Below are 18,882 nucleotides of genomic sequence, written 5' to 3'. Positions count from 1 at the left end.
AGTAAAGCAGGGTTATAACCTCTGTCAGTTTAATTTTTGCCATCTGTGTCCCATTGGGGAGATTTCCTTTCTCTTCCTGTCCCATAGCCAAAACAGGAAGTGAGAGGAAATTCCTACAAATTAAAGCGGAGTTCCACACAAAAATGGAACTTCCGCTTTTAGGAACCCTCCCCCCCTCCAGTGTCACATTTGGCACCTTTCAGGGGGGAGGGGGGTGCAGATACCTGTCTAAGACAGGTATCTGCACCCCACGGGAGTCTATGCCTCTTCCTGTCCCTCCGCGCTGTCTCCTGGGAAACACACAAGTCCCAGGAGATAGCGGGGACCAGTTACGATGCGCAGCGCGACTCGCGCATGCGCAGTAGGGAACCGGGAAGTGAAGCCGCAACGCTTCACTTCCTGATTCCCTCACCTAGGATGGCGGCGGCAGCTGCCGAGAACCGAGCGGGTTATCGGCGTCGGCTGCCGACATCGCTGGACCCTGGGACAGGTAAGTGGCCATGTATTAAAAGTCAGCAGCTGCAGTATTTGTAGCTGCTGGCTTTTAATATTTTTTTTTTTTTTTAGGTTGATGTAAGTGGACCCCCGCTTTAAGGGAATCCCTTGCGACCCCCCCCCCCCCCAGGTCACCAGAACTAGTATCCCCAATTGGCAAAGTTCTCCTCTATTGCTTTTCTGGGGACAACCCAAAATTTGGGATTTTCTCTTACGTTCACTTTCAATGATGATGGTAAGCAGGATAAATAGAGACGGTGAATCTCCCTAACGGGGACACGTTAATAATAAATAAAAAACCTGACCGATATTCTATTCCCTCTCCCCTCTATCCAAAACGAAAAAAAAAAAGGTTTTGCCTTTGGTTGTACTTTAACATTGGCAGGGGTGATTAAAATGATCAGCTTTTATTTATTCATGTAAAAACTGTATCCCAAAAGAAAAACTGTTTGCTGTAACTGATTAGAAAGTGTAAGCTGGAGTTTTGCTTCAATTCATATTTAACACTACCCTTCCCCCCAGATTGACAGTGCTGCTGTCCGCTGTGCCTCCTGTTCTCATTCATCCAGGGTTGTGTCTCACTAATACGGGAGGTGTGTTACTGGCCAAATCAACAGGTAAAAACAGAGGGGAAAAGCCCAAGAAAAGAAAACTAATGCAGCCACCAAATCTAATGATTGGTGAGCTGCAGTATAATACTTTTTTTGTTTTGGGTTTAAAGAGGAAGTAAACCCTCTCTGAATAAAAAAAAAAAAAAAAAAAAAAAAAAAAAACACCCTGCAAGACAAAGGCATAATGAGCTAGTATGCATAGCATACTAGCTCATTATGAATTACTTACCTGTGATCGAAGCCCCCGAAGCGACCTTCGTTCACCTCCTCCGTCGCCGCCATTATACCCGGAGTGACTTCCGGGTATCGCTGCTCCGGCGCTGTGACCGGCCGGAGCAGCAATGACGTCACTCCAGCGCATGCGCACAGGAGCCGTCAGTGATAGCATGATCGCCTTCACTAATGGCACGCTCAGTGCGCCTGCGCCATTGTCTATGGCGCGTATGCGCCATAGACATCGGTGCTCGTTTTTCGGAAAATATCCCCTTAACCGTGTAGGTTAAGGAGATATTTCTTGCACCTACAGGTAAGCCTTAATCTAGGCTTACCTGTAGGTTAAAGTGGTCTGTAAGGGTTTACAACCACTTTAATACCACTTTAAATTGCATGCTTAAATCTAAAGCTCATTTTTTTTCCATTTGTAAAAAAGAATGGTTAGAACCCCTGTCATTTTTTTCTTTTTTGTGCTATATGATTTCCCCTTGCTTCCTGTCTTAGGGACATAACAGGAAGTGAGAGGAAATCTCTTCAAGAAGAGTGGAATTCCCTTTTAGCTGTCACTGGAACAAGTGTCCCAGTTGCAGGGTTTCCCCTCTATTCCTGTTTCAGTAACAACTGTAAAAACACAGATGAAATATAATATAAGTATATTTATATAGGTTAAATAATATGAAGTAAAGCTGTGTTCTTTTCTGAGAAAACAATCGATCCTGATCAATTTTTCAGGTAATAACATTGGCAACACGTCCTGTGTTTGCTGGCCAGCCAGGTAGGTAACAATCTTCACACCAGAGTGGCTTAGAAATTGCGCTACTTCATAGCGATTTCAAAGCCACACATCAGTGCGATTTGCACTGTCTGTGACTTCATACAACAGAAGTCTTTGCAAGTCTCAATGAAAAATGAAATTGTCAGGAAGTAGTGCAGGAATCTTTTTCAAAGTCGCTGCAACATGACTTGTGGCAATTTGAACAGTTCCATTTCTGACAATGGGGTGCGACTTGGCAATGCGATTCAGAACTGTCAAATCACACGACAAATCACACCGGTGTGAACGGGAGCTAAGGTGGCAGTTATAACATGACAGTGCCTCTATCCCTATTGTAAACTAAATTAAAACATATTTTGGCTGGAGTTTGACTTTAATCAAAACAGCAGAGTTGTCTGTGTGTTGTGGATATGAAAGTACAGAACCGTTCCCACAAAACCTTTTTTGTATTCCTTCCACACTGCAGCCCCGGTCTCCGAGCCTGAACTCAGAGACCGGGCTGCAATGATTGTTTGTGCTGTATCTTACCGGATTAGCCAATTCTTAAGTATAATATATTTTAAACAAACATTCGGGGTCTGGTAATAGGTTTTTAAGCTAATTAGATTTTTAGAACTGAACAGATCAAAGCTCCGCAACATGCGTCTCATTTCTGCAGAGGGTCTGATTTGTTTTGGGAAGTCACACTAAGGTAAATAGTTCTTTGAAGAAACCTTGCAGTGTATTATCAGTGAGCACATATTCCTTCAAATTAATGCATAGTGTTTTTTTTTTTATGTTAAGAGCTGAAAAAAAAATTATTTTTAATTCCATTTAGCCAGGTAAACGTAAAGACTAAATGTTTTGTATATACAGTGGGGACGGAAAGTATTCAGACCCCCTTAAATTTTTGAACAAAAACACAAAAGCTCTGCGCTTAGGACAAAAAGAGGGGGATAAGGTAAGGAAAAAAGAGGGCAAAAGGGAGGGAGGAGAAAGACCGGGGGGGGGGGGGGACCAGAGGAAGGTGCAAGGGGTAAATTACCCCAATGAGAGAGAAACGGGAAAAGAAGAAAAAGAAGAAAGAATGAAAGGTATGCTGCCACCCCTAGTTAAGCCCTCAAAGAGGACTAACATATGTAAAAAATTGTAAATGGAGGTATGGCGCTTCCTTGTGGGGTGTGTAAATGATAATAATGTGACTATATGAAATATGCCATACACAAACGGTGATTAAATACTCATAATAAATGACCCCATATCTGGTAAAATTAAATGTGATGAGAAACGTGATAAAGACCCTAATTAAATACCATACACCTATATAACACAGGTAATTTCCAAAAAGTAACCCCTAGGTATAGCTGCTGGTACGCTATGCAGCTGATGTAATGAATCCAGCATATATGTATGCAAAAAATTGTATACCAGTGCAATCAAATCCAAAAAATTATATACCCAAATGATCTACAAAATGTGTAAAGGCATATAAAAACACAAAAAAGTCTGTCACAAGTGATACATCCCAAACTGCAAAATAGCAGAAAAATGTATGTATATATGTATGCAAAAAATTATATACCATTGCAATCAAATCCAAAAAAATTATATACCCAAATGATCTACAAAATGTGTAAAGCACATATGAATAAAAATAAAAATAAAAAACACACAAAAAAGTCTGTCACAAGTGATACGTCCCACACTGCAAATAGCAGAAAAAAATTCCAAGAGCTTAGTGACTGTGGTGCCCTTATAGATGAAAATCCGTGACTTCTGTGCTCCCCTTTTGGCTCCCCACTCACCGGCTCCCACTCCCCCTGCAGGGGTAACAGACACTTCAAGATCCCAATCCCGTCCTCTTGGCCGATATCCCGTGGTCACTAAGATAGGATGTCCTCTCTCTCAGGCGTTTCCAGATTGCCTCTCAATACCACCTCTTTATACCACGTCCAAGACGGGGATCCCCAGAGAAATCCTCATAAAAAGATGCCACCTCATAGTGTAGTATAATTAAAACTTTAATAGCCTTAAATTTTTCACTCTTTGTTATATTGCAGCCATTTGCTAAAATCATTTAAGTTATTTTTTTCCTCATTAATGTACACACAGCACCCCATATTGACAGAAAAACACAGAATTGTTGACATTTTTGCAGATTTATTAAAAAAGAAAAACTGAAATATCACATAGTCCTAAGTATGCAGACCCTTTGCTGTGACACTCATATTTAATCAGGTGCTGTCCATTTCTTCTGATCATCCTTGAGATGGTTCTACACCTTCATTTGAGTCCAGCTGTGTTTGATTATACTGATTGTACTTGATTAGGAAAGCCACACACCTGTCTATCTATGACCTTACAGCTCACAGTGCATGTCAGAGCAAATGAGAATCATGAGGTCAAAGGAACTGCCTGAAGAGCTCAGAGACAGAATTGTGGCAAGGCACAGATCTGACCAAGGTTACAAAAAAAATTTTGCTGCACTTAAGGTTCCTAAGAGCACAGTGGCCTCCATAATCCTTAAATGGAAGATGTTTGAGACGACCAGAACCCTTCCTAGAGCTGGCTGTCCGGCCAAACTGAGCTATCAGGGGAGAAGAGCCTTGGTGAGAGAGGTAAAGAAGAACCCAAAGATCACTGTGGCTGAGCTCCAGAGATGCAGTTGGGAGATGGGAGAAAGTTGTAGAAAGTCAACCATCACTGCAGCCCTCCACCAGTTGGGGCTTCATGGCAGAGTGGCCCAAAGGAAGCCTCTCCTCAGTGCGAGACACATGAAAGCCTGCATGGAGTTTGCTAAAAAACACCTGAAGGACTCCAAGATGGTGAGAAATAAGATTCTCTGGTCTGATGAGACCAAGATAGAACTTTTTGGCCTTAATTCTAAGCGGTATGTGTGGAGAAAACCCGGCACTGCTCATCACCTGTCCAATACAGTGCCAACAGTGAAGCATGGTGTGGGGGTGTTTTTCAGCTGCAGGGACAGGACGACTGGTTGCAATAGAGGGAAAGATGAATGCGGCCAAGTACAGGCATATCCTGGATGAAAACCTTCTCCAGAGTGCTCAGGACCTCAGACAGGGCCAAAGGTTTACCTTCCAACAAGACAATAACCCTAAGCACACAGCTAAAATAAAGAAGGAGTGGCTTCACAACAACTCCGTGACTGTTCTTGAATGGCCCAGCCAGAGCCCTGACTTAAACCCAATTGGGCATCTCTGGAGAGACCTAAAAATGGCTCTCCACCAACTTTTACCATCCAACCTGACAGAACTGGAGAGGATCTGCAAGGAGGAATGGCAGAGGATCCCCAAATCCAGGTGTGAAAAACTTGTTGCATCTTTCCCAAAAAGACTCATGGCTGTATTAGATCAAAAGGGTGCTTCTACTAAATATTGGGCAAAGGGTCTGAATACTTAGGACCATGTGATGTTTCAGTTTTCCTTTTTAAAAAAACTACAAAAATGTCAACAATTCTGTGTTTTTCTGTCAATATGGGGTGCTGTGTGTACATTAATGAGGAAAAAAATGAACTTGATTTTAGCAAATGGCTGCAATATAACAAAGAGTGAAAAATTTAAGGGGGTCTGAATACTTTCTGTCCCCACTGTATATTTGTAGCCAGCAGATGGCAAAGTAGACCCCACTCTCTACAGCTTCTGCTGAGACACTTTACTGCTATGCTGTGAACGCCCTGTGTAATCAAATCTTCTGCTCTTGAAATCTATTCACAGATCTATTCTCCTCCAAGCAAAACGCTTGGGTCTATGTCAGCTCTGTGAGGAGCCATACGTTTCAATCAGAACATCTGATAATTTACTTGCTTTGATGCACCTTTGTAAAAGCATGACTGGGCAATAGCTTCTTTGCTTTATGTTGATTATATATATAATTTAGGAGGAAGTAATTGGTGCACATCTTGCACCCTGGAAACCAAATGCTAAGCAATGTGACTGACAATTCTTGTAGATTAAACAAAAATCTTTTGTCTCCCTTCACATTTTCTCATTAAAGCATGCAAAAACAGAAAACTGGTAAGAAACCCAACAGTCCAATTGTCTGATCCCAGAATTTCTGTGTTTTCTAGGTGACGATAACTCAGGTCGGACCGTGATTACGTTCAGTTGTTTCCGCTTACCGCCGTGTCATGAGATTGATCACACCCGTCTGCTAGAGTATGGGTCATAGCTAATCTAACCTCTACACAGTAATATTTGTTTGCCTTTGAATTATTGTGACCTATTGATCAATGGCTTAATGCTGACCTCCAGAGTGTATATGTACAGTGTATGTGTGTTTTATATATATATATATATATATATATATATATATATTTTATACAGTGTCTCACAAAGTGAGTACACCCCTCGAAATTTTTTCAAATTTCGAGGAGTCATCATTTCATGTGACAACACTGAAGAAATGACACTTTGCTGTAATGTAAAGTAGTGAGTGTACAGCTTATATAACAGTGTAAATTTGCTCTCCCCTCAAAATAACTGAACACACAGTCATTAATGTCTAAACCTCAGGCAACAAAAGTGAGTACACCCCTAGGTAAAAATGTCCAAATTGGGGCCCAATTTGCCGTTTTCCCTCCGCGGTGTCATGTGACTTGTTAGTGTTACAAGGTCTCAGGTGTGAATGGGGAGCAGGTGTGTTAAATTTGGTGTTATCGCTCTCATCGCTCTTATTGCTCTCATACTGGTCACTGGAAGTTCAACATGGCACCTCTCTGAGGATTTGAAAAAAAGAAGAATTGTTGCTCTACATAAAGATGGCCTAGGCTATAAGAAGATTGCCAGGACCCTGAAACTGAGCTGCAGCATGGTGGCCAAGACTATACAGTGGTTTACCAGGACAGGTTCCACTCAGAACAGGCCTTGCCATGGTCGACCAAAGAAGTTGAGTGCACGTGCTCAGTGTCATATCCAAAAGTTACCTTTGGGAAATAGACGTATGAGTGCTGCCAGCATTGCTGCAGAGGTTGAAGGGGTGGGGGGGTCAGCCTGTCAGTGCTCAGACCATACGCCACACACTGCATCAAATTGGTCTGCATGGCTATAGTCCCAGAAGGAAGCCTCTTCTAAAGATGATGCACAAGAAAGCCTGCAAACAGTTTGCTGAAGACAAGCAGACTAAGGACATGGATTACTGGAACCATGTCCTGTGGTCTGATGAGCTGGGCCGAAACTAGGGGGGGCAGGGGAGGCACACACCCCGGGTGATGCATCTAGGGGGGTGACACCAGGGGTTCCGTCGCCCCTACCCGCACTGGGAAGTGCTGCTCTAAGGGTGTCACTGCCGCCTGATCAAGTGTAATGGACAGGCAGTGCCCTCTGCATAGTTTGCAAAATACCAGAGAACCAAATAGGAGGGAAACTGCACAGGTGCACTAGCGCTGTATCACTCTGCTCCTCCTGCCTGCCAGCACTATAGAAAGGCAATCCAGAGTGAAGCTTTAGCATGGGAAAGCCTTTGTGGAACTGGAAGGCATTTATTAGGACAAGGAGAGGGGTTTGTGTGCAGACGGCCCTGGACTAGGAAGTTGGGGTTTTTATGGCAAAGGTTTGGGGGGGGGTGCAGAGGAGATCCCGGACTGCGATGGATGCAGAAGAGGCCCTGGGCTGGGGGGAGGAGGGTGGTTCCAGAGGAGGCCTTGGACTGGGGGGTGCAGTGGAGGCCCTGAGCTGAAGGGAGGTGCAGAGTAGGCCCTGCACTGGGGGGCTCAGAGGAGGCCCTGGACTGGGGGGTGCAGTGGGGTCCTTGGGCTGATGGGGGGTGTGGAGGAGACACTTGGCTGGGGGACTGCAGAGGAGGCCCTTTACTGAGGGGGGGTGCAGAGTAGGCACTAGACTGGGGTGAGGGTACAGCGAAGGCCCTGGACTGGGGAAGTGCAGAGGAGGCCATGGACTAGAAAAGGGTTGGTGAATCAAAGACCCTTTATTAGGAGAAGAGGCCCTGGACTAGGAGTGGAGTACACAGGAGGCCCTGGACTGGGAGGTGCAGAGGAGGCCCTGGACTAGCAGGGGAGTGCAGAGGAGGCTATGAACTAGGGGATGCAGAGGAGGCCCTGGACTAGGAGGGGAAGTACACAGGAGGCCCTGGACTGGGGGCGTAGAGGAGGCCCTAAACTTGGAGTGTAGAGGTGGCCCTGGACTGGAAAAGTGGTGTTGGTTTGGCAAAGGACCCGGATTTGGAGGGCAGGGTGCAGAGAAGGCTGTGAACTTGGGGGGGCTGTAGAGGAGGCTTTGGACTAGGAGGGGAGTGCAGAGAAAGCCCTAGACTGGGGGGGTGTAGAATAGGGCCTGGTGGAAATGGTGGTTGGTGTGGCAAAGGCCCCTGGATGTGGGGTTCTCAACATAAATAGGGACATTTATCAATTGTTGCAAGTAATGTCAAACAGGAGCAGAGAGACAGGTCCTGTGATAGATTTATTGCTTGTTTGGCTGTACTTCTCCTGAGGATCACAGCAGTGCAGATTGTTTTGCACTCTTGTGACCCGTTTTGAGCTGACAGCGGGCTGTCGGCTGACGTCACAGTTCAGTCATGTGAGCGATTGCTGGTTGCGATCTTTCCCCAGCCTGGACTGGCTCTGTGAGGTCAGCCGACAGCCCGCTGAGCTGGCCGCTTCCGTTCCTCCCACAGCTCAGTGTTTCAGTGGGGGGGGGGGGTTTACAGCAGAGAGCCAGAGACTGACAGCCACCAACTCTATGCCATTGCTCAGGGAGCACTGAGAACTGAGTGATCAGTTTGATTACTCAGTTCTCAGCCTTAGAGCCAGCCAGGGGACAGATGCTGCATCCACCTACGTAAGTATGATTAAAAAAAAAATTCACATACGCGACATCTCCTCTTTCATGCTATCACACATGACAATTAGGCATCATTCACATCGAGCATATGCGCCCATGCCCAGTGTGTTGGTTGTGTACCGCATGGGGATACTTGGTGTTCTGTGCATCCCTGTGCAGGCAGTCCAGTCAAAGTCAATTGGGTTGCAGCAGCTGCATTAACATAGTCGATTGTCAAAATTTTACACGCAGACAGGAAGGGATGCGTGTATCCAAACGCACAGTGTCTGCATTCAGATCTGTACGCCCACTTCTATAGGTGAAGCTTTCTGGTGGATGCAGATGCAGCAAAAAGTGACTCAGCATACAGGACCTGTCTCGGCACATATCTGAATGAGCCCTTAGGGGAATTTATCAAAACTAGAGCAGACAGAATCTGGAGCAGCTGTGCATGGCAACCAATTAGCTCATAGCTTTCATTTTCAAAGCTGAACAAGCTGCAGAAGAAGCTGATTGGTTGTCATGCACAGCTGTTCCAGATTCTGACTGCACCAGTTTTGATAAATTCCCCTCTCTGTGTTTTACATTTCTTACTCCTGACTACTGTATTCTAAGTACAGCTCATTTTTTGTTAAAGTGGTTGTAAAGGCACAAGGTTTTTACCTTCATGCATTTAATGCATGCGGGTAAAAAACCTTCTGTGTGCAGCAGTCCCCCTAGCCCCACACTCCTGATTGGCTTTTGGTAGCAGCGTGAGCCATTTGCTCCCACTGCTGTCAATAGCAGCCAGTAAGCCAATTAGGAGACGGAGTGGGAGAGAGCGTGCCTGCTTAGATGCCCTCATAGCAAACTGCTTGCTGTGGGGGCACCCAGAAGGAGGGAGGGGCCAGGGGTGCCAGCTAGGGACCCGAGAAGAAGAGGATGAGGGCTGTTCTGTGCAAAACTGTTACACAGAGCAGGTAAGTATAACATGTTTGTTTTTTTACAAAAAACAAGACTTTAATATTACTTTAAGGTTAGCTGTATTAAGTTTCTGAACGTATCAACGCATAGTGGTCATGCGGTTACGGTATAGGTTGCGAGTGCCACGTCTTATCATATTAGATTAGAGGAAATAGGCGAATTTGGGCTTGAGACTTTTTAGGCACAATAATTACTAAATGTATAATTAAAATTATAGTTTATTAGAAAATATTTAAAATAAAGAATAAAAAGGAGAAACAAATAGAATTCAGTTCATGATCACACAGTTTTACAAGTTATACACTCCATACATAGCTAAAGGGTTATGGAAAACAGTTTTGAGTAGTACTTCGAATTGACAATTCTGTTCAATATAGTTACATTGTGTTGAACCAGAAGCTATGCAATGGTAATAATCAAATTCTGTATTGGCTCGACGTGTTGCATGCCACATGCGCTTCTTCAAGAGCACAGAACTGAATGCTGTAATGAACAACATATTTACAATAAATAATTCATCATGGTATGTTATAATCAATTATAATTAGATCCAAAATATGATGGTGTCATGAGTTCCAAAGAAACTGCCAATAAGACCCAATGGGATGTACCTGACCCACAGAGTCCGGGTGATAATCAAACATTGTGGGGACGTATGTAACATAATAGGGCTATAATATTTGAAGGGTCTATTCAACTGCAACAAGGGTAGAGCTACTAAATGGTAGGACGGAAAAGGAGAGGGAGGAGGAGGAGGGGGGGGGGAGGGGGGAATGGGGAGGAGGGGAGGGAAGGGAAGAGGGAAAGGGAGGGGGGGGGGGGAATATGGAAAGGGAAGGGGGGGGGGGGGGAATTGGGGGAGGGGGGGAGGAAGGGGATGGGGGACAAAAGTGGGAAAAGGGTGGGGGGAAAGAGGGGGAGGGGGGAGTGGGGAAAGGAGATGGCAAGGGTGTGTTACTAAATTAGGATATTAGTTGAGAGTGTGTATCATAGGTATTTTGGCATTGAATTGCCAATAATATAAACAGTGTATATACCTGTATGCAACAAATTGGGGAGGAGGGGGGGAAAGGGAGGGGGGGGGGGAGAAGGGAAAGATAGTATATGCAATTATTCACGTTACATTGAAATATCAAATTAATTAGTTTAGGTGGGTAATTAATGTCCTCGTTATGTGCAGCGGATAGACAATTATAAAAGTGTAGTTATAAAATATATTATTTTATATTGAAAAATAGCGATGAACGTTTGTATATAATGTTTTAGAATACCCCCTAGTATTGCGTGTTCATAATGGTAGTGAATTTAAAGTACACATTACACTTACCCTCTAGGACTTTATAGCTGTGTGTGATAGTAACAGAGATCAGAGTTGCAGCAGCAACTCTGATCTACATGTCTAGCTCTCAATGATTAGCTGACATCATCAATTATGGTTTGATTGAAAGAGGGGGATCTGGTATCAGTCAGGGGTTAGCGACTGCTTGTACCGAAATTCATGTAAAACTTGCTGATAAGAACATTACTATTTCTGATCCCCACTTCTGATGAGACTGCCATAGAAATAAGCCCATAGAGAGAGACAAGAAGTAATGAGTATGAGGGTATATGTTAATATATAAAAGCAGTGTATAGTTATCCAATTATAGGTGGGAGCTTACCTTATATTGAAAGTAAAGGTAGTGGACAGTAGCGGTTGGCAGCGTGGAGCCACACAGCCGCTCCGCAGAGAGCGACTGGTAGTGTGGATCATACAGGGAGAGACGCTAGGAAGCGTCTCTTGTACATCCGCCCCGCCTGTAGTCACCAATCGGAGAAGCCGATGTGTCGTCATTCAGGCCGGCCGCAGACGCGTACTGCGCATGCCTCAATCTTAGGCTTCGGCATATCAGCTGCAGGGGCATCAGAGAGGGAAGAGGCAGTCGCGTCTCGGTGTCCTAGCAACCAGGGACACATCGAGGCATACTGCGCATGTCCCAGTCCTCAGCGTCGGCCTGGCAACTGCCAGCGCGCCGGGAGGGGAGGGGGAGCAGCCGTGTCGAGGTTGACCCGGCAACCAAGGACACCAATCACCTTCCGAGGAAGGTGTGGCGTTGGGCGGCTGCACAATGTTGAAAGCATCCCCAGGCAATGCAGGGGGCACATCCCAGGGCATATAAGCAGCATCTGAGTACCTGTATTAGCATGGTAGCAACTAAATAGAACCTATTAAGTTAAAACATAGTAGTAGTTTAGGAAGCGGCTAAATTGTTATGACAACAATCAGGGTAAGGGAAACTGAAAAACAGAAATAAGATATATACATATGTTGATGAATAACAATGGGTTATTGAATGGTTTATGGTTATGCAAAAGAGACAAAAGCCCAACAGTTCAGTATCTAAGCAAGGGGCTAGAAGGGAATGGGGTAGTATTTATTTAGAGAAAGGGTTTGTATGTTTGGGCTTCATTGATACCGGGGGGAAGTGTGGCACATAGACGTTCTATCCACATGGTTTCTTTTTGACAAACTGCTTTGCCCCAGTCTCCGCCCATGGGATCTGTTGGAACCACTGCCAACACAATAAACGAGATCAGGGAGACATTAAAACTGTGGTAAAGATCTAGGTGCCTACTTATTGCTGTCACCATTTTCCCCTCCCCCGAATAATAGACATGGTCTTTGATTCTACAGCGTAAGTGTCTAATGGTTTTACCTACGTAAAATGCGCCACATTGGCATAGCATGAGGTACACCACTCCTTTTGTATCACAGTCTGCATAAAATTTGGGGGTGAATATTTCCCCGTTTGGTAATAGGAAGGTTTTCCCTTCTTTAACCCATGGGCAGAAAGAACATTTGCCACATTGGGAAATCCCTGATTTTGATTGTTTATATTTGGGAGTGGTTACATAGTGGCTCGAGGTTAATTGGTCACCCAAGGATCTAGTTCGTCTAAATGTAATTTGAGGGGAGGGGCCAATGTATTTATTAATAGTAGGATCCTGTTGGAGGATCGACCAGTGTTTACTAAGAATGTCGCAAAGTTGCTGATGCTGTTGTGAGAATTTGGTGATAAATCTCACCGGGGGATTGGTGGTGATAGATTTTTTCTTGAAAAGTAGGGAATGTCTTGACTGGCGTATGGCCTTATTATATGCGCTGCGCAGTATAGTCTTAGTATAGCCCCTTGCTAGTAGTCTATTGCGGAGCACGTCCGCTTGGGATTTAAATTCCTCTATATGCGTACAATTACGGCGTAGTCTGAGGTATTGTGCGTATGGGATACTTTTGATGAGTTGCCTGGGGTGAGCGCTTTTCGCGTGTAGCAAGGTGTTTCCTGCGGTTTCCTTTCTAAACAGAGTGGAAGCTAAACAATTCTCTTTATCTTTGAAGATAGTTAGGTCTAAAAAGGTTATCTGATACGGATGAGCAGAGATTGTAAATTTAAGGTTCATGGAGTTGTGATTGATGGTTTGAATAAAACTGTCCAATAGATCTTGGGTACCTGTCCATACCAGAAAAATATCGTCTATATAACGCCGCCATATAAGGGCGTGATCAGTATAGATATTTAGGTCCTCATTGGAAAAAATGTTGCGTTCCCACCCCCCCAGGTACAGGTTGGCGTAGGCTGGTGCACAACAAGTGCCCATAGCTACGCCCTGTACCTGGAGGAAGTGGGAATCTTTAAAACAAAAATAGTTACGGGTCAGTACAAATTTCAACAATTCCAAAATAAATTCACAATAGTCCCAACTGTAGTGGTCTTGCTCTCGTAGGAACATGCGTGCCATCCCGATGCCCTGCTCGTGAGGGATGCTAGAGTATAGAGACTCCACATCCTGTGTCAGGAGGAGGGCATCGGGAGGGACAGGCAGTCCTTCTATTTGTTTCAAGAGGTCAAGTGTATCACGGGTATAGGACGGAAGACTCAGTACATGTGGCATTAAGACGAAATCTACAAGACGGCTGGTGTTTTCTGACAGAGATCCAATACCGGAGACAATTGGGCGACCAGGGGGCATTGTACGGTGCTTGTGTATCTTTGGTAGGGCGTAGAATGTAGCCTCTCTAGGTTTTTTTACATTAAGGTAGTTATATGTGTCTTGGTCGATCAAGCCCCTTTGGTAAGCCAATCCAATGATCTCCAGATATTCTTGTTTAAATTCTAGAATACAAGTCTCAGGCAAGCGGCAATAGCAATGTTTGTTTTGTAAAATCCTATTAACCATACATTCATAATATGTTTTTGTCATAAGGACGATGTTCCCGCCCTTATCTGAAGCTTTAATTTCTAGGTCTGGGTGATTTTGTAGGGCTGGAATGGCTAGTCTTTGGGACTGGGAAAGGTTTCCTGGAGTCAATGAGGTGGTTATCTGTTTAATATCATTGATAGTTCCCATAAGGAACGCCCAAATGTGGGAATTGGTGGTTAATTCCGGAAACCGTTGTGATTTGGGTTTAAATTTTTTGGTATTCGGTGTGTGTGTGTGGTAGACGCCGTAGTATCTTGTGATTGGTTGGATTCTTGTGATGATTCATTTTCCTCCAATAGGAGTATTAAGTCTCATAGGACTCGAAAGTCCTGCATAGAGAAGTGTTTCACTTGTTCTGAGATGGCTTTGTCTTGTTTAGATTGTAGAACTTGTTTATCAAATAAAAATTTGTATGTTAAATTGCGTGAGAAAAGGTAAACATCTTTTATTGTTTCGTATTTGTCGATATTGACAGAGGGGCAGAAACTCAATCCAAATTTGAGGACATCAAGTGTCTCTTTCTCGAAGTGATAGGGAGTTAGATTAATAACTTCCAGTCCCGCTGTTATGTCAGTATCATCGTGTCTGTGGGCGATTGAAAATTTACTTGTGTGTTAGGTATTTGGATATGTGCATCCAGTGTACTTTGTCTAGTGTTAGACGACCGTTGTGTCAAAGGTGGGAGGGTGATAGGGGGATTAGGTCCCTGATGTTGGATTGAATCAGTGAGGTTCAAGTTTGTGCGGCCTAACTCTATACTCTAGCATCCCTCACGAGCAGGGCATCGGGATGGCACGCATGTTCCTACGAGAGCAAGACCACTACAGTTGGGACTATTGCGAATTTTTCTTTGGAATTGTTGAAATTTGTACTGACCCGTAACTTTTTTTGTTTTAAAGATTCCCACTTCCTCCAGGTACAGGGCGTAGCTATGGGCACTTGTTGTGCACCAGCCTACGCCAACCTGTACCTGGGGGGGTGGGAACGCAACATTTTTTCCAATGAGAACCTAACTATCTATACTGATCACACCCTTATATGGCGGCGTTATATAGACGATATTTTTCTGGTATGGACAGGTACCCAAGATCTATTGGACAGTTTTATTCAAACCATCAATCACAACTCCATGAACCTTAACTTTACAATCTCTGCTCATCCGTATCAGATAACCTTTTTAGACCTAACTATCTTCAAAGATAAAGAGAATTGTTTAGCTTCCACTCTGTTTAGAAAGGAAACCGCAGGAAACACCTTGCTACACGCGAAAAGCGTTCACCCCAGGCCACTCATCAAAAGTATCCCATACACACAATACCTCAGACTACACCGTAATTGTATGCATATAGAGGAATTTAAATCCCAAGAGGACCTGCTCCGCAATAGACTACTAGCAAGGGGCTATACTAAGACTATACTGCGCAGCGCATATAATAAGGCCATACGCCAGTCAAGACATTCCCTACTTTTCAAGAAAAAATCTATCACCACCAATCCCCCGGTGAGATTTATCACCAAATTCTCACAACAGCATCAGCAACTTTGCGACATTCTTAGTAAACACTGGTCGATCCTCCAACAGGATCCTACTATTAATAAATACATTGGCCCCTCCCCTCAAATTACATTTAGACGAACTAGATCCTTGGGTGACCAATTAACCTCGAGCCACTATGTAACCACTCCCAAATATAAACAATCAAAATCAGGGATTTCCCAATGTGGCAAATGTTCTTTCTGCCCATGGGTTAAAGAAGGGAAAACCTTCCTATTACCAAACGGGGAAATACTCACCCCCAAATTTTATGCAGACTGTGATACAAAAGGAGTGGTGTACCTCATGCTATGCCAATGTGGCGCGTTTTACGTAGGTAAACCATTAGACACTTACGCTGTAGAATCAAAGACCATGTCTATTGTTCGGGGGAGGGGAAAATGGTGACAGCAATAAGTAGGCACCTAGATCTTTACCACAGATTTAATGTCTCCCTGATCTCGTTTATTGTGTTGGCAGTGGTTCCAACAGATCCCATGGGCGGAGACTGGGGCACAGCAGTTTGTCAAAAAGAAACCATGTGTATAGAACGTCTATGTGCCACACTTCCCCCACGGTATCAATGAAGCCCAAACATACAAACCCTTTCTCTAAATAAATACTACCCCATCCTCTTCTTAGCCCCTTGCCTAGATACTGAACTGTTGGGCTTTTGTCTCTTTTGCATAACCATAAACCATTCAATAACACATTGTTATTCATCAACATATGTATATATCTTATTTCTGTTTTTCAGTTTCCCTTACCCTGATTGTTGTCATAACAATTTAGCTGCTTCCTAAACTACTACTATGTTTTAACTTAATAGGTTCTATTTAGTTGCTACCATGCTAATACATGTACTCAGATGCTGCTTATATGCCCTGGGATGTGCCCCCTGCGTTGCCTGGGGATGCTTTCAACATTGTGCGGCCGCCCAGCGCCACACCTTCCTACCTTCCTACCATGGTGTCCTTGGTTGCCGGGTCAACCTCGACGCGGCTGCTCCCCCTCCCCGGCGCGCTGGCAGTTGCCAGGCCGACGCCGAAGATTGAGGCATGCGCAGTACGCGTCTGCGGCCGGCCTGAATGACGTCACATTGGCTTCTCCGATTGGTGACAACAGGCGGGGCGGATGTACAAGAGACGCTTCCTAGCGTCTCTCCCTGTACGATCCACACTACCAGTCGCTCTCTGCGGAGCGGCTGTGTGGCTCCATGCTGCCAATCGCTACTGTCCACTACCTTTACTTTCAATATAAGGTAAGCTCCCACCTATAATTGGATAACTATACACTGCTTTTATATATTAACATATACCCTCATACTCATTACTTCTTGTCTCTCTCTATGGGCTTATTTCTATGGCAGTCTCATCAGAAGTGGGGATCAGGAATAGTAATGTTCTAATCAGCAAGTTTTACATGAATTTCGGTACAAGCCGTCGCTAACCCCTGACTGATACCAGATCCCCCTCTTTCAATCAAACCATAATTGATGATGTCAGCTAATCATTGAGAGCTGCAGACATGTAGCTAAGAGGCTGCTGCAACTCTGATCTCTGTTACTATCACACACAGCTATAAAGTCCTAGAGGGTAAGTGTAATGTGTACTTTAAATTCACTACCATTATGAACACGCAATACTAGGGGGTATTCTAAAACATTATATACAAACATTCATCGCTATTTTTCAATATAAAATAATATATTTTATAACTACACTTTAATAATTGTCTATCCTCTGCACATATCCAGGACATTAATTACCCACCTAAACTAATTAATTTGATATTTCAATGTAACGTGAATAATTGCATATACTATCTTTCCCTTCTCCCCTCCCCCCCCTCCCCAATTTGTTGCATACAGGTATATACACTGTTTATATTATTGGCAATTCAATGCCATAATACCTATGATACACACGCTCAACTAATATCCTAATTTAGTAACACACCCTTGCCATCTCCCACTCCCCCCTCCCCCTCTTTCCCCCCACCCTTTTCCCACTTTTGTCCCCCGCCTTTTCCTCCCTTTCCTCCCCCATCCCCTTCCTCCCCCCCTCCCCCAACCCCCCCCTCCCCTCCCCTTCCCCTTGCTATATCCCCCCCTCCCTTTCCCTTCCCCTCTTCCCTCCCCTCCTCCCCATTCCCCCCTTCCCCCCCCCCCCCCTACTCCTCCTCCCTCTCCTTTTCCGTCCTACCATGTTGAATAGACCCATCAAATATTATAGCCCTATTATGTTACATACGTCCCCCACAATGTTTGATTATCACCCGGACTCTGCGGGTCAGGTACATCCCATTGGGTCTTATTGGCAGTTTCTTTGGAACTCATGACACCATCATATTTTGGATCTAATTAGAATTGATTATAACATACCATGATGAATTATTTATTGTAAATATGTTGTTCATTACAGCATTCAGTTCTGTGCTCTTGAAGAAGCGCATGTGGCGTGCAACATGTCGAGCCAATACAGAATTTGATTATTACCATTGCATAGCTTCTGGTTCAACACAATGTAACGATATTGAACAGAATTGTCAATTCTAAGTACTACTCAAAACTGTTTTCCATAACCCTTTAGCTATGTATGGAGTGTATAACTTGTAAAACTGTGTGATCATGAACTGAATTCTATTTGTTTCTCCTTTTTATTCTTTATTTTAAATATTTTCTAATAAACTAGAATTTTAATTATACATTTAGTAATTATTGTGCCTAAAAAGTCTCAAGCCCAAATTCGCCTATTTCCTCTAAGGTTAGCTGTATGTAATAAAGATATGCAATAGATCCGTTTTATTATATTAAAATGAAAGAACTGAGGTTTGTACTAGAGCTGCACAATTAATCATTAAAAAATCGTGATCTCGATTCAACCCCCCCCCCCCCCCCCACGATCTCTATTGCAGAGTTTGCCGATTCTTTCAGAGACTTATTTGCTCACTCAACTGTCAAAAGAAAACATCCGGGCAGTCTGCCAAGTTTTTAACATGAAACATTATAACTAACTCTTCCTTCTTAGATCAAAGGGATAAACTTCTGTGTGAAAAAAAAATCCAGGCAGTCTTCCAAGTTTTTCACACCATGTAAATGCAGGAAGTTTAACCACTTAAAGTCTAAAACTTTTTCTGACACTTGTTTAAGTTAAAATCAATATATTTTGCTAGAAAATTACTTGGAACCCTCAAACATTATAAATATTTTAGCAGAGACCCTAGGGTATAAAATGTCAATTTCTGCAATATTTTATGTCACACTGTATTTGCCCAGCG

General features: G+C 43.8%; 1 protein-coding gene and 1 long non-coding RNA gene across 5 annotated transcripts in view; one reads left to right on the top strand and one right to left on the bottom strand.

Annotated features, from left to right (window-relative positions):
• The window catches only part of ARHGAP8 (Rho GTPase activating protein 8), a 157,531-nt gene that overhangs the window by 37,617 nt on the left and 101,032 nt on the right, over positions 1-18,882 (top strand). For all 3 annotated transcript variants that reach the window (XM_073621928.1, XM_073621931.1, XM_073621932.1), the window contains exon 4: positions 6,161-6,248. In XM_073621928.1, the coding sequence (XP_073478029.1) occupies positions 6,161-6,248 (88 nt within the window). The remainder of the gene's footprint in view (positions 1-6,160; positions 6,249-18,882) is intronic.
• On the bottom strand, positions 10,031-11,677 carry LOC141132930 (uncharacterized). Of its 2 annotated transcripts, XR_012242986.1 has the most exons (3): positions 11,492-11,677; positions 11,158-11,383; positions 10,031-10,313 (listed from the first exon to the last, which is right to left on the bottom strand). It is a non-coding gene; the product is annotated as an uncharacterized lncRNA (long non-coding RNA). The 2 variants fall into 2 exon arrangements; XR_012242987.1 differs by lacking the exon at positions 11,158-11,383.

The sequence above is a fragment of the Aquarana catesbeiana genome, linkage group LG03 (assembly GCF_042186555.1).
Source record: "Aquarana catesbeiana isolate 2022-GZ linkage group LG03, ASM4218655v1, whole genome shotgun sequence".
Taxonomy (NCBI): domain Eukaryota; kingdom Metazoa; phylum Chordata; class Amphibia; order Anura; family Ranidae; genus Aquarana; species Aquarana catesbeiana.
Note: the sequence above shows the minus strand (reverse complement) of the source record. Positions and strands in the feature narration are given on the sequence as shown.